Below are 14,385 nucleotides of genomic sequence, written 5' to 3' on the forward strand. Positions count from 1 at the left end.
TTGACTTATTTCACTTAGCATAATGTCCTCTAGGACCATCCATGTCGTCGAAAATGGCAAGATTTCCCTTTTTTAATGGCTGAATAGTATTCATATATATGTATTCATACACACACACACACACACACACACACACCACATTTTCTTTATCCATTCATCAATTGATGGACACTTAGGTTGCTTCCATATCTTGGCTATTGTAAATAATGCTGCAGTGAACATTGGGGTGTGGATATCATTTTTTCCCATTGTTTTTTTTTCTTTTTTAACATCTTTATTGGAGTATAATTGCTTTACAATGGTGTGTTAGTTTCTGCTTTATAACAAAGTGAATCAGTTATACATATACATATGTTCCCATATCTCTTCCCTCTTGCGTCTCCCTCCCTCCCACCCTCCCTTTCCCACCCCTCTAGGTGGTCACAAAGCACCGAGCTGATCTCCCTGTGCTATGCGGCTGCTTCCCACTAGCTATCTATTTTACGTTTGGTAGTGTATATATGTCCATGACACTCTCTCACTTTGTCACAGCTTACCCTTCCCCCTCCCCATATCCTCAAGTCCATTCTCTAGTAGGTCTGTGTCTTTATTCCCATCTTGCCCCTAGGTTCTTCATGACCTTTTTTTTTTTTTTTTTTTTGCGGTACGCGGGCCTCTCACTGTTGTGGCCTCTCCCGTTGCAGAGCACAGGCTCCGGACGCACAGGCTCAGCGGCCATGGCTCACGGGCCCAGCCGCTCTGCGGCATGTGGGATCTTCCCAGATCGGGGCACGAACCCGTGTCCCCTGCATCGGCAGGCGGACTCTCAACCACTGCGCCACCAGGGAGGCCCATGACCTTTTTTTTTTTTTTCCTTAGATTCCATATATATGTGTTAGCATACGGTATTTGTTTTTCTCTTTCTGACTTACTTCACTCTGTATGACAGACTCTAGGTCCATCCACCTCACTACAAATAACTCAGTTTCGTTTCTTTTTATGGCTGAGTAATATTCCATTGTATATATGTGCCACATCTTCTTTGTCCATTCATCCGATGATGGGCACTTAGGTTGTTTCCATCTCCCGGCTATTGTAAATAGAGCTGCAGTGAACATTTTGGTACATGACTTTTTTTGAATTCTGGTTTTCTCAGGTTATATGCCCAGTAGTGGGATTGCTAGGTCGTATGGTAGTTCTATTTTTAGTTTTTTAAGGAACCTCCATACTGTTCTCCATAGTGGCTGTATCAATTTACATTCCCACCAACAGTGCAAGAGTGTTCCCTTTTCTCCAGAATTTACATTCCCACCAACAGTGCAAGACTGTTCCCTTTTCTCCACACCCTCTCCAGCATTTATTGTTTCTAGATTTCTTGATGATGGCCATTCTGACCGGTGTGAGATGATATCTCATTGTCGTTTTGATTTGCATTTCTCTAATGATTAATGATGTTGAGCATTCTTTCATGTGTTTGTTGGCAGTCTGTATATCTTCTTTGGAGAAATGTCTATTTAGGTCTTCTGCCCATTTTTGGATTGGGTTGTTTGTTTTTTTGTTATTGAGCTGCATGAGCTGTTTGTAAATTTTGGAGATTAATCCTTTGTCAGTTGCTTCATTTGCAAATATTTTCTCCCATTCTGAGGGTTGTCTTTTGGTATTGTTTATGGTTGCAGATATCATTTTGAGTTACTGTTTTTGTTTTCTTCAGATAAACACTTGGAAATGGAAATGCTAGATCATATGGTAGTTCTATTTTTAATTTTTTGAGGAAACTCCACAGTTTTCTGTAGTGGCTGCACCAGTTTATTGCATTGGCCAAAAGTTTCATTCAGTTTTCTCCGTAAGATGGCTCTAGTAGCACTTAGTCGTCTTTAACTTCATTAGAAACAATTTTGTTAGATTGTAAGTGACAGCTGTCATATCAGCGTGCATTTTTAAAAAAGGCTCACCAAATTGGTGAATTTTTGTGTAGCCATTTTAATACTGAAGATGGAAGAAAAAAAGCAACATTTTCGGCCTATTACGCTTTGTTGTTTCAAGAAAGGTAAAAATGCAACTGAAATGCAAAAAAAGATTTCTGCAGTGTATGGAGAAGGTGCTGTGACTGATTGAACATGTCAAAAATGGTTTGCGAAGTTTTGTGCTGCAGATTTCTTGCTGGATGATGCTCCATGGTCGGGTAGACCAGTTGAAGTTGATAGTGATCAAATTGAGACATTAATTGAGAACAGTCAGTGTTATACCATGCAGGAGATAGCCGACATACTCAAAATATCCAAATCAAGTGTTGAAACTCATTTGCACCAGGTTGGTTATGTTATTCGCTTTGATGTTTGGGTTCCATATAAGTTAAGCGAAAAAACACCTTCTTGACTGTATTTCCACATGCAAGTCTCTACTTAAACATAATGAAAATGTTCCATTTTAAAAACAAATTGTGACGGGCAATGAAAAGTGGATACTGTATGGTAATGTGGAATGGAAGGAAGAGGTTGTGGGGCAAGCGAAATGAACCACCACCATCCACACCAAAGGCCAGTCTTCATCCAAAGAAGGTGATGTTGTGTATATGGTGGGATTGGAAGGGAGTCCTCTGTGATGAGCTCCTTCTGGAAAACCAAATGATTATTTCCAGCAAGTACTGCTCTCAATTAGACCAGCTGAAAGCAGCACTCAACAAAAAGCATCCAGAACTAGTCAACAGAAAAGGTATAATCTTCCATCAGGATGATGCAAGACCACGTGTTTCTTTGATAACCAGGCAAAAACTGTTACAGCTTGGCTGGGAAGTTCTGATTCATCCCTCTGTATTCACCAGACATTGCACCTTTGGATTTCCATTTATTTCAGTCTTTACAAAATTGTCTTAATGGAAAAAATTTCGGTTCCCTGGAAGACTGTAGAAGGCACCTGGAACAGTTCTTTGCTCAAAAAGAAAAAGTTTCGGGAAGGTGGAATTATGAAGTTGCCTGAAAAATGGCAGAAGGTAGTGGAACAAAAGGGTGAATACGTTTTTCAGTAAAGTTCTTGGTGAAAATGAAAAATGTGCCTTTTATTTTTACTTAAAAACCGAAGGCACTTTTCGGCCATCCCAATACATTCCCACCAGCAGTGTAGGAGGGTTCCCTTGTCTCCACATCCTTGCCAACACTTCTTATTTCTTGTCTTTTTGATAATAGCCACTCTAACAGGTATGAGGTAAGGTGTTTTTTTTTAATCTTTGGTTTTCAGCAGTTTGACTATGATGTACCTAGGTATGATCTTCTTTGTACTTATCCTGTTTGGGGACATCAGTGAGCTACTTCAATCTGTAAATTTATGTCTTTCACCAGTGTTTAGAATTTTCTTCCTATTGCTTTTTCAAATTTTTTTTTTTTGCTCCTTTTTCTCTCCTTCTGTGACTCCAAATTCAAATTCATTTATGTTAGACTACTTAATAGTGTCCAACAGACAACTGCTTTTCAGTATTTTTCTCTCTATTTTTTAGTTGGAATAATTTTTTGATCTATCTTCAGTCCTTTCTCCATTCTGCTGTTAAGGCCATACAGTGAATATTTTATTTTAGAAAGTGAATTTTTCAGTTTTGCTATTTCCATTTGGCTCTTTTTTATATTTTTATTTCTCTGCTGAAATTTACAATTTGTTCCTTTATTTATAAGTTTATTTTCCCTTGGTGTGTTGAACATAACTTGCAGGTAGCTGCTTTAAGATCTTTGTTAATTCCAATACCTGGGTTACCTTGTGGTTGGTCTCTATTGATTGTCTTTTCTCTTGAGTATGGGTAACATTTACTTGTTTCTTCATATGCTTAGAAATTTATTATATCCTGCATACTGTGAATGATACATTGTAGTGACTCTGGGGTTTAGTGTATTTTTCTGGAGAGTGTTAATATTTTGGTTATTATTTGTATTAGCAAGCAATTAACTTGGGTGAACTGAAATCTAAACTGTCTCCCCACAAAGGATGGCAGCTGATGTCTCTAAGTCATTTTATTTTTTTTTATTTTTTCGCGGTACGCGGGCCTCTCACTGTTGTGGCCTCTCCCGTTGCGGAGCACAGGCTCCGGACGCGCAGGCTCAGCGGCCATGACTCATGGGCCTAGCCGCTCCGCGGCATGTGGGATCTTCCCAGACCGGGTCACGAACCCATGTCCCCTGCATCGGCAGGCAGACTCTCAACCACTGCGCCACCAGGGAAGCCCTCTAAGTCATTTTAATCTTACCTGGACTGCTTAGAGTCTGATCCACTCTTGCATATAACAGTGACCAGTCAGAGACATGGGTAGAGTTTTTTGTGGTTCTCTCTCTTTGTGGTTCTTTATTTCTTCTCACTTTTCAGCTGCTGTGGTAGCTCCAAACTCTGCTTTTCAAGCCAGTAAGACTGCATCTTTTGATTCACATTTCAACTGCTCTGTGCAGCTTAATCTAGGGGCCTTCCCTCAGGCAAAAGCTGTAAAAACAGGAAACCCATCCAGTTCTATTTCCTCCTTCCAAATATTGTCTCCTAACCAGATTCTGCCTAATTTTGGCTGCTCAAGTGCCTTCAGGTAGTTGTTATTTATATTTTTTTCCAGAATTTATTGTTATCTGAGGGAATGTTGGTCTGATAAGAGGTATTGTGTTATTACTCATGGCAGGATTTTTTGGTTTGTTTTAAAAAGTAAACATCTCATGTATTTTAATATTTCCAGTTCAAATCAGAACTGTAAGGTTTTTATTTACATCTGTATCCTCTTTCTTCTATACCAAGAATTGTGGTTCTGAAGGACATAAAGCAGATGATAGAATTAGAATATCACATAATTATTTATTTACTCCTTTCTATATCTCACACACACAGCAGTCTCAACAATGTGTACTATCACAGTGATCAAAGAGATTATGGAAAATAGTTAAAACATTGTTTGCTTGTGCTTTCCATGAATTTCCATAGCACAGTTTTTTAAAAAATTGTGTTAACAACTTTGCATGCATTTAGCCATTAAATTTTATACTCTCTTCCTTGTACTTCTCATTTAGTCTTTATCAACAAGTAAATAATAATATTGCTTGCCATAAATTCTTAGGTTGAAACTATTCAGTTTGGTTGTCTAACGCTTATTCTCTAGATTCTTTTGGAAGGGCTCATGGGAGCCAGTGTTTCCCAATTTTTGGCCTTAAGATAAGTTTATCTGTGTCTTCCATGTGATAAAAATCAATTTTGCGAAATATAAGACACTTAATTCAGATTTTCTTTTCTTGAATATCTGAAATATGTTACTCTGTTTTCTTCTGGCATAAATAAAGTGTTGCCTTTGAAAAGTTAGATGTTGGCCTTCTGGGCTGAATTCTTAAGTGTACACAGTGCTCCTTCGGTCAGTAGTTTCAGGTTTTGTTTTTTGTTTTTTTCAAGAAAGTTTTCTTGAATTATAGTCTTTACTATTTATTCTCTTATGGTAGTGCTCTTTAAAGACTTCTGTTGTCTGAATGTTGGATCCTTGGTACTTCATTAAGTTGTTGCTTTCTCTCATCCTTTTAATCTCTTCATTTCTTTTGAGTTCAAAACTGTTCCTCCATTTTACCTTCTCATTCTCTTAAAGCATTATCTGTTGTATGTATTTTCTGTTTGGTTCATTCAGGCTTAATCTTCATTTCTGAAAAAAAATTTTTTCAATTTCTAATGCTTTCCTGAGTTCTGTTACCTTATTTCTGAGTTTTTTGAAATCCTATTTATGTTGTTCTTGCACGTCTTGAGTCTTTTTTTTTTTTTTTTGCAGTACGCGGGCCTCTCACTGCTGTGGCCTCTCCCGTTGTGGAGCACAGGCTCCGGACGCGCAGGTTCAGCGGCCATGGCTCACGGGCCCAGCCGCTCTGCGGCATGTGGGATCTTCCCGGAACCAGGGCACGAACCTGTGTCCCCTGCATCAGCAGGCGGACTCTCAACCACTGTGCCACCAGAGAAGCCCTTGAGTCATTTTTGTAATGACTTTTATCTCATTTTGAAGTAGTTGGTTATAATTTTCACCTATTTTGTGGGCATATATTTCTGGTATGATTTTATTATCAGGATGTAATTCTGTATCTTTTTCTTTTTTTCCCCATAATTTCCATAGGATTGACCTACATCATTTTCTGTTGCTTACTTTTTTATGGTTTAGGATGGCATTTCTTAAAAAGCTCCCTCTACTGTTGTTTTGGGGAACTCTTCAAAAGTGTGGCATTTGCTTTCTATGATTTCTAAGGCTTTGCTCCCATCCCAACTATTCTCATTCCTTAATCTTCATTGTACCTAATGTGCTCAATTTTGATTCCATGCTCAGTAGCTTATCCTCATTGTGACACTGTTAGTGAAGGATCAGTTTTAAGAGTTCATAGAGGCTAACTGCCCCAACTTCAGACTTCAGGAAAATGCAGAAACCCAGTTATAGCTGTTCTGGGAGTCTCTGTTCTCAGATGTGTGAGACACTCTGTTTTCTTCTGCTGCTTCTCATACCATGCAGGTTCTATGGTTGTTGGTGATTTGTTCCCACTTGCTGTTTTAGGGAGATTTATGTAGATTTCCTTGTCACCCAGTTTTGTTGTAAGTGTTGTATGTGGGTTTGGGGATTTAGGGATGCTCAGAAATGTTGCCACTGCCTCCATTGTCCCTGAATCTTTATAATTTATCACTTCTTAATTGCTGTTTATGGTGTTCTCTTTTTCAAGTTTGATAATCTTACCCTAATTAGATTATAATTCCTCTAAATAGTGCTTGAATCTTAGTTCAACTGCTATTTTGTGGTGAAAATAGCCTTTACATTGTCCAGCATAGCACTGGACATATATGCAATGTATCATATCAGTCATCAGTTTGGAAATTAGTCAGTCTAAGGGTAATTATAGGCTAACTTGCAACCTTGTAATGGTAGTATTAGCAGCTACTCTTACAAATTGAAGGGAAACGGATACCAGCTGGCCTGCTTGTACGTGAAGTTCATTCATATGTCATCTTTGGCATATGTGCTATGGTCTGTCTGGTCTAAACATTCCTGGAAGACATTGATCTAATGTACTGATGGTCCAAAAAAGTTGACAAAGTAATAACCATCATAGAAACATATTAGAAACATAGAAAATGTTATCCGCCATAGTGATAGTTCATTACTGTCACAGTTCAAAAATATTGAAAAGGAAATTTAAACACTCTTCTGAGTGACGCAGTTAAAATGGTCAAGTTAGTAAAAGATTTTTTTTAAAGGCTAAACCCAACAAACAGAAACCAAAGATTGACCAGTTTGTTAATATGAAGAGGCAAAGGGGTGTGGGTGAGATATGATGGAATTTCATAAGATTGTGATGAAAATTAAGGAACACAAATAATACTTTCAGTTAAAGGAGGCATTAGTTTTTATACATTGGGTAGTAATTTTAGGGATCTTTTTATCTTAACAACATCTCACTTCCTTTGCTTCTGAATTTGATATTCTAAAAAGTTAGCTAACACAAGTCAGTTCCTGAAACACAGCAGAATTTTATTGATTTGATAAAACTTTCCAAGAAGTTTTAAGAAGTTGGTGTTTCTTATTTTTACTTCATTTGTCTTCCCTATTTAAAGGAACCATATTTTATTTTTAATTATAAAGACAGATTATTTACTTTGTAAAATGTTCCGTTTAAAATTACTCCTAATTTTTACCTTTTTAAAAATCTTCAACAGGCCTCAACAAATAATGAAAGCTCTAATCACAGTTTTGGAAGCTTGGGATCTTTGAGTGACAAAGAATCAGAGGTAAGTAACTTCATTTTAAGTGTGGTGCTATTAATAAGTAAAAGTTGGAATCACTGTTTTTTTTTAATTAATTTTTTTCTTCTTTAATACTTGTGCTAAAGGTTAATCCTTGTTAAGTTTTTTGTAGGAGCATTTTATTCTGTTTTATGAAGCACAGCATTCAAACTGAAGACTGTATTGGACATTAGAAAGAAAATATAGTTTCTTTGGTTATGTAGGTGAATTTGTACGTTAATGGTATTGACAGATATTCTTAAGTTACTAGCTGTTCATAATTCTAAGAGATGAACGTGGTTTTGCAATACATTGTATTTCACAGTTTTCTATTATTTCTTGTTCTACTTCCCTCTTAGTTTGGTTCTAAGTAAAGGTTTGTTTACTTTTTGAGATACAGAAACACATTTTTTTTCTCTTTTTGAAATTTCTTCTGGGATTTCATGCTGTTGGTTTTCACTTTACATATTTTAAAATATCTGAAAAATCCCCTCCTCCCCCACCCACGTACTCTCCCCACTAAGAAAATATATGGAATTTTATAAGTAGGTATTTGGATCCATGGTGTAGTTCACGTTGAGCGTGATATTCTTGATGGCATTTTAAAAACCGTTTAGACAGGAGGTTCTTTGGGTAGTAGCATTCATTGTTGATGCTGCAACTTCACTTTTTGCAGATACAGTCTGTAATATTTCCTCTTCTCAGATTATGGAGTTCTGTCACTTACTTTTCAATGTGTGTGTGTGTGTGTGTGTGTGTGTGTGTGTGTGTATGTGTGTGTGTGTGTGTGTATTTTCCCTGTCAGTGTTAACTTCTACTTGATCCATTTTAGTGTTTTGCTGCTTGGGTTAGTAATAGATATATCACCATGATAATAATACCATAGGTCATTAGCACCCAGTAACTCTTAGGCATTTGGTTTTGGTGTTCAGTGGAAGGGGAATATCAAAGGTGGCATCTTTTTAAGCCCTGTGTTATTGAAAGCGTCTAGGAATCTCTAGGTAGACAGTTTTGTGGAGTTCTGTGCAGGCACCCTTACACTCCAAAGGAGTGTGGCATAGGGCTCTCACTCATCAGGCTTTCCCTTCCACAGAGACAACTGGCAGGCAGCTGAAAGGACTGTGCAAGTGACGGGACTTTATCTGCAGTAGGTTCCCTTGAGGTAAGCGTTAGTAGCCCCTGTAGCACCAGATTATCACAGTTTAGTTTTTATCAAATTAACACACATTAAGTCCTTAAAAATTGTAGGTTTAGATCTTGTCAAAGTACATTTTTTTTCAAAAACCATATCAAGAATGTTTTCACTTTATATTTCCTGGATTTTGGAACATTTCTTGATACTTCCACAGATTTGGGTCTATATAGTAATTTCAAATGCCTCCTCTTTTCATAGGCTTTTATGTTATGAAGGGCAATAAAATAATTTTAGATATTTCTCTTTTCTGTTCACCAAATCTAGTGTTCCTGATAGATTTTTTAAATAGAAAAACATAGTAAAAGTTAGACCACATGTAATGGTTATATATTTCTGTGTTCTTTATAGGTATCTATATTCCCAATATGAGTTGTAGATGCAATATTTGAATTCTTCCAAAAGAATCAGTTTGTAAGAAAATACCACTTCCCTTAAAAGAATTCTAAGGCTCACTTTTGGCTATGTTCTTAGGTTAAAAAAAATTTTTTTTTAAGACCATAATGGTATTTGCACTAAAATACAATTTGGTTAACCATTGGATGTACTTAGCTTTATTTGTGTAGAAATTTTGACATTTGGGGCCACAATAGAAAAATCTTAAAATTATTTGGCTTTTGCCATTTTGTGTTCTGTATCTGGAATTTTTGCAAAATAATGGTTAAGTCAAGCGGCATATTTTGAAAATGACTCTGGATTATATGTTTTCCTTAAAATTTGAAGAAGGAAATTTGGGGGGTGGTCTGTCTTTCCATTGAAGAAGTGATTTGTCTGGAAAATGATTCCCAGATTTTATTTCTGTACTAGATGCCTTAATGGACTCCCCTGGGGTGAAATTTCATATACATCACAATACAGATATTCATATAAGTCATGAATAAAGTTGTTGGCAGTAAACAGCTGCAGGATAGAAGTACTTCTTTTTTTCCCCAGTACACCTAATAGTAAAGTTTATGTAGTATTTCGTTGTCTGCTGATGTCATTTTATTCTTTTGGTAATCCATTCCCTGAACCATCACATTTTTTAAAATAACAGTTTTTGTTTTTATGGACAAATAGTGCTGAAAGGTTTATTATTATTATTTTTTAATAGCAGTTCTCTACCACTCACCCTTACCCCACCCTGCCCTCCATTCTCTTAGCTTTTCTTCCTGGTATTTATTTCCACATTTTAATAATATGCATATCTTTTTTGGTTCATCAATTGGACATTATCTGTGACTTCCTCTTAGTATTTATGAAGATTTCAACCTACTAATAACCCCCTGCTTTCTATCCTCTTCTTAATACTGTTTTCAGACACTCAGAACCCTCTTGTTTTCATCTATCCTTTTACTATTAAAAGTGAAAAGCATCTGATATTCACTGTTGGGTTGATTAAATCTACTTCAACTGAGAACTTTCATTGCAGTTTATATATGAATTAAATTTGCCTTTTATTTCTAAATGTAGAATTGTTAAACAGAAAGGGTTTTTTTGGATAATGAAATCGTCTAGTAGATAGGAAGGTGTTGGTCTTGTTTTGCTTTACTTTACATCACTCTAGGTCTATTCAACAGGCTCCAAAAATTTTCAGTAAGCATTTGTTACATATCTATTATCTTCTAGCCTCTGTGCCCAAGCACGGAGAATATAAAGATGAATAGGATACAATTCCTGCTTTCACATGAGATCAGTGTCTAGTAGGACAAACAAACTGTTTCATAAACAGTGTGGGCTGTGCTGTAATATAGATGTAAGCACAAGGTACTGTAGGAGCAAAGAGCAAGAAACCCCTAATTCCATCTGACTGCAGGCGAGAGGTAGGGAAGGAAGAGAAAGAGAGGTCTTCCCTCAAAGAACAGATGATAGGGACTTACCGGGTGGTGCAGTGGTTAAGAATCCACCTGCCAATGCAGGGGACACGGGTTTGAACCCTGGTCCGGGAAGATCCCACATGCCACAGAGTAACTAAACCCGTGCGCCACAAGTACTGAGCCTGCTCTCTAGAGCCCGCGCACCACAACTACTGAAGCTCACACACCCTAGAGCCTGCGTGCTGCGACTAGTGAGCCCACACGTCACAACTACTGAAGCCAGTGCACCTAGAGCCCATGCTCCGCAACAAGGGAAGGCACTGCAATGAGAAGCACGCATACTGCAACGAAGAGTAGCCCCTGCTTGCCGCAACTAGAGAAAGCCCGTGCACGGCAACAAAGACCCAACACAGCCAAAATAAATAAATAAGTTAATTAATTAATTAAAAAAACTAGTCTCTTTATCTTAAAAAAAAATAGAACAGATGATAGTTAAGTTGTTAAGAAAGCCTATGGATTCATCCCAGAGGACAAGGGCAAAGTATGAGAAGAAAGCAGGCAGAGGCACTAGGATGTGCTTTTGCTTTTCCATGGAAGTATGGCACATAGTTTTGTTCAAGACGTAAGGCAGTGGTTCTCAATCGTAACTGCCTTTTAGCTCACTTGAGGAGCTTAAAAGAGAAAAAACCAAACTGCCTGGGTGATTGATCTGGTTTGTAAACTTCTGGTATAGAGAAGATACGCAAGAATGGTGGAACATAGGCAGGGGTTAGGGTTTGAATGCTCTTGTCTTTCATAGTAAGGAATTTGGACTTCTTTCTAGTAGATGAAAGGAGAGGAAACAAAACAAGTAGAGATGAAGAAAGCTCCCTCAGGGGGCAATGTATAGGACAGGATGGGAGGGAGGTGAAACCTAAGTTGGGAAGACCATTTAGTTAAGGAATGCTGCTGCCTTTACAAAACTCCAAGGTTTAACAGGAAGAAACACTTCAAGTGGGGGTTCTAATGTGTTCTCAAGTTTGCCTTTTGGGCTCTACCTTCTTTGGATTTTGTAACTATTGATGCTATCAGCACCCAGGCCCATGCTTCTCAAACTTTAATACGCAAGTGAATTACAGGTCTGGAGCGAGTGTTTGCATTTCTGACAAGCTCTCAGATACCACTAGATTTTAAAAGTAGAAGCAGTAGGGTTTGATCACTGAATGAGGTAAAGAAGGAAAGGGAGGAGCCTAGGATTATTTAAAGGTAGGTAGCTTTAGGTGAATCGTAGTGTTTTTGAGTGAGATAGACAACACAGAAAGAAGATGAATAGGTTAGCATAGAAGGTAATGAATTAAATTCTGGACAGCACTGAGTTTGAATACCTATGAAATGACCAAGGCAGAGGAGCTGTCTGGAGCTCAGGAAGGAGGTCAGGCTAAAGATGAAGACTGAGTGGTTTTTGGCATACAAACAGTGCTAAGACATATTTGGCTTTTTTTTTTTTTTTCTGTACGCGGGCCTCCCACTGTTGTGGCCTCTCCCGCTGCGGAGCACAGGCTCCGGACGCGCAGGCTCAGCGGCCATGGCTCACGGGCCCAGCCGCTCCACGGCATGTGGGATCTTCCCGGACCGGGGCACAAACCCGTGTCCCCTGCATCGGCAGGCAGACTCCCAACCACTGCGCCACCAGGGAAGCCCCGTATTTGGCTTTTTAACTTTCATTTCTCCATGAATTTACAGCAGAAGTTTCCAAAGGCTGTAAGACATGTGATGATATCATTATTCTGATGATTTATGGATTGTGTATTCTGGTGTTCTAAAATTTTTTTAGTTTTAAATCCCAAAATGGTAAATAACAGTAGTTATATCCCACATAACAAAGGCTCTTCGGGGAACTCAACAGTTTTTAAGAGTTTGTAGATGGGTTTTGAGACCCAGAAGTTTAAAAACTGCTTTTGCAGATGAACTCATCCTGATAGTGTGTGTAATGCTAGGAAATGTGAGCAGGCGAGACGGGTGTTCTGGAGAAAGAGTAGTAGGAGGTAAGGAGGTGGATAAAAGAGGAGAAAGAAGAGGAGGAGAATAATGAGTAGAATTAAATGTTATGGAAGTCAGTTAAGATAATGACTAAAAAGTGACTAAGAGTTTGTCACTTAGGCTTACTTTTAGTAGACTAATGGGAGCAAGATGCCAGATATTCGTTAATTAAGGAGCACTTGGAAAGTGAGCATATATTGACTACTCTTGGAAGAACCTTGACTGTGAAGAAAAGGAGGCAGTATCCAGAGTCTAACAGACTTGACCTGTTATGTGCTAGGGAAAGGGTTATAGCAGACCTGTGATGGGACAAGGACAAGCAAAGTGCTGAAGAGAGAGGAGAAACTAAACTAAACTTTTTTTTTTGGCTGCGTTGGGTCTTCGTTGCTGCGCGTGGGCTATCTCTAGTTGCGGTGAGTGGGGGCTACTCTTCTTTGCGGTGCGTGGGCTTCTCATTGCGGTGGCTTCTCTTGTTTTGGAGCACACACTTCAGTAGTTGTGGCTCGCAGGCTCAGTAGTTGCGGTGAACGGGCTTAGTTGCTTCGCGGCATGTGGGATCTTTCCCGACCAGGGATCGAACCCGTGTCCCCTGCATTGGCAGGTGGATTCTTAACCACTGTGCCACCAGGGAGGTCCTAAACTAAACTTTTCCTGGAGGTGGTATGAATGGTGAGTTCCAGACTCTGGGAGGACAGGGTTAGTTGTGGGCAGGACTGACTAGGAACATCCTTTCCTCTGATAGATGAATTTCCATACCTAATAACCTTTCTCTTTCTTCACAGTGAAAATAGAGGTTATCAACTGAAGGAAGAATCATGAGTAGGTTGGGGGTGTGAGGAGAATGATAAACAATTTATGGGAGAGACAAGGAAGTAGTTTACAGGGGAGAGGGGTCACTCATTTAAATGTTTTAGAATGCCTGAAGGAGTTAGAGACATGGTCTGTGCGCCTTATCTACTGGCTGAAAGTTCAGATTATTTTGTGAGGATGAGAGAGGGAGCCCATATTTCCTTTCATCAATGTTTTCCAAGTTTCAGAACCTGCCTGGATCCACCCATTTGCCATTCGCCTTGCAGGACCCTTCCCTTTCTAAACACGAAGATCATCTTCACTTTCTCTAAATTCTGTACAGTTGCTGTCCCCACTGTACCTTACCTCAAGATACTGAGATAAATTATCTTGTAGCTCATTTGGAATTAATAATTTATAATATTAATACCATAACCATACCTCCTCCCTACCTTTTCTTTTGGATGTCCTAGAATATATTTTTCTGTTTTATTTCTTACTGTGGTTCGTTATTTGTGAATGAATATAAAACTGAATATAGGTCTTCCCTGGTGGTGCAGTGGTTGAGAATCTGCCTGCCAGTGCAGGGGACATGGGTTCAAGCCCCGGTCTGGGAAGATCCCACATGCCACGGAGCAACTAAGCCCGTGCACCACAACTACTGAGCCTGCACTCTAGAGCCCGCAAGCCACAACTACTGAAGCCCTCATGCCTAGAGCCCGTGCTCCGCAACAAGAGAAGCCACCGCAATGAGAAGCCCGCGCACCGCAACCAAGAGTAGCCCCCGCTCACCGCAACTGAAAGCCCGTACACAGCAATGAAAACCCAACAGAGCCAAAAATAAATAAATAAAAATAAATAAAA

At 38.9% G+C, this 14,385-nt stretch overlaps 1 protein-coding gene across 1 annotated transcript in view; it reads left to right on the forward strand.

The window, feature by feature from the left end:
• TLK1 (tousled like kinase 1) overlaps positions 1–14,385 on the forward strand; it is a 158,125-nt gene that overhangs the window by 65,360 nt on the left and 78,380 nt on the right. The window contains exon 3 of the mRNA XM_081243224.1: positions 7,660–7,731. Coding sequence (XP_081099350.1) covers positions 7,660–7,731 — 72 coding nt within the window. The remainder of the gene's footprint in view (positions 1–7,659; positions 7,732–14,385) is intronic.

Source organism: Mesoplodon bidens (genome assembly GCF_964165515.1).
Source record: "Mesoplodon bidens genome assembly, chromosome: 8".
In the NCBI taxonomy this organism is placed as follows: Eukaryota; Metazoa; Chordata; class Mammalia; order Artiodactyla; family Ziphiidae; genus Mesoplodon; species Mesoplodon bidens.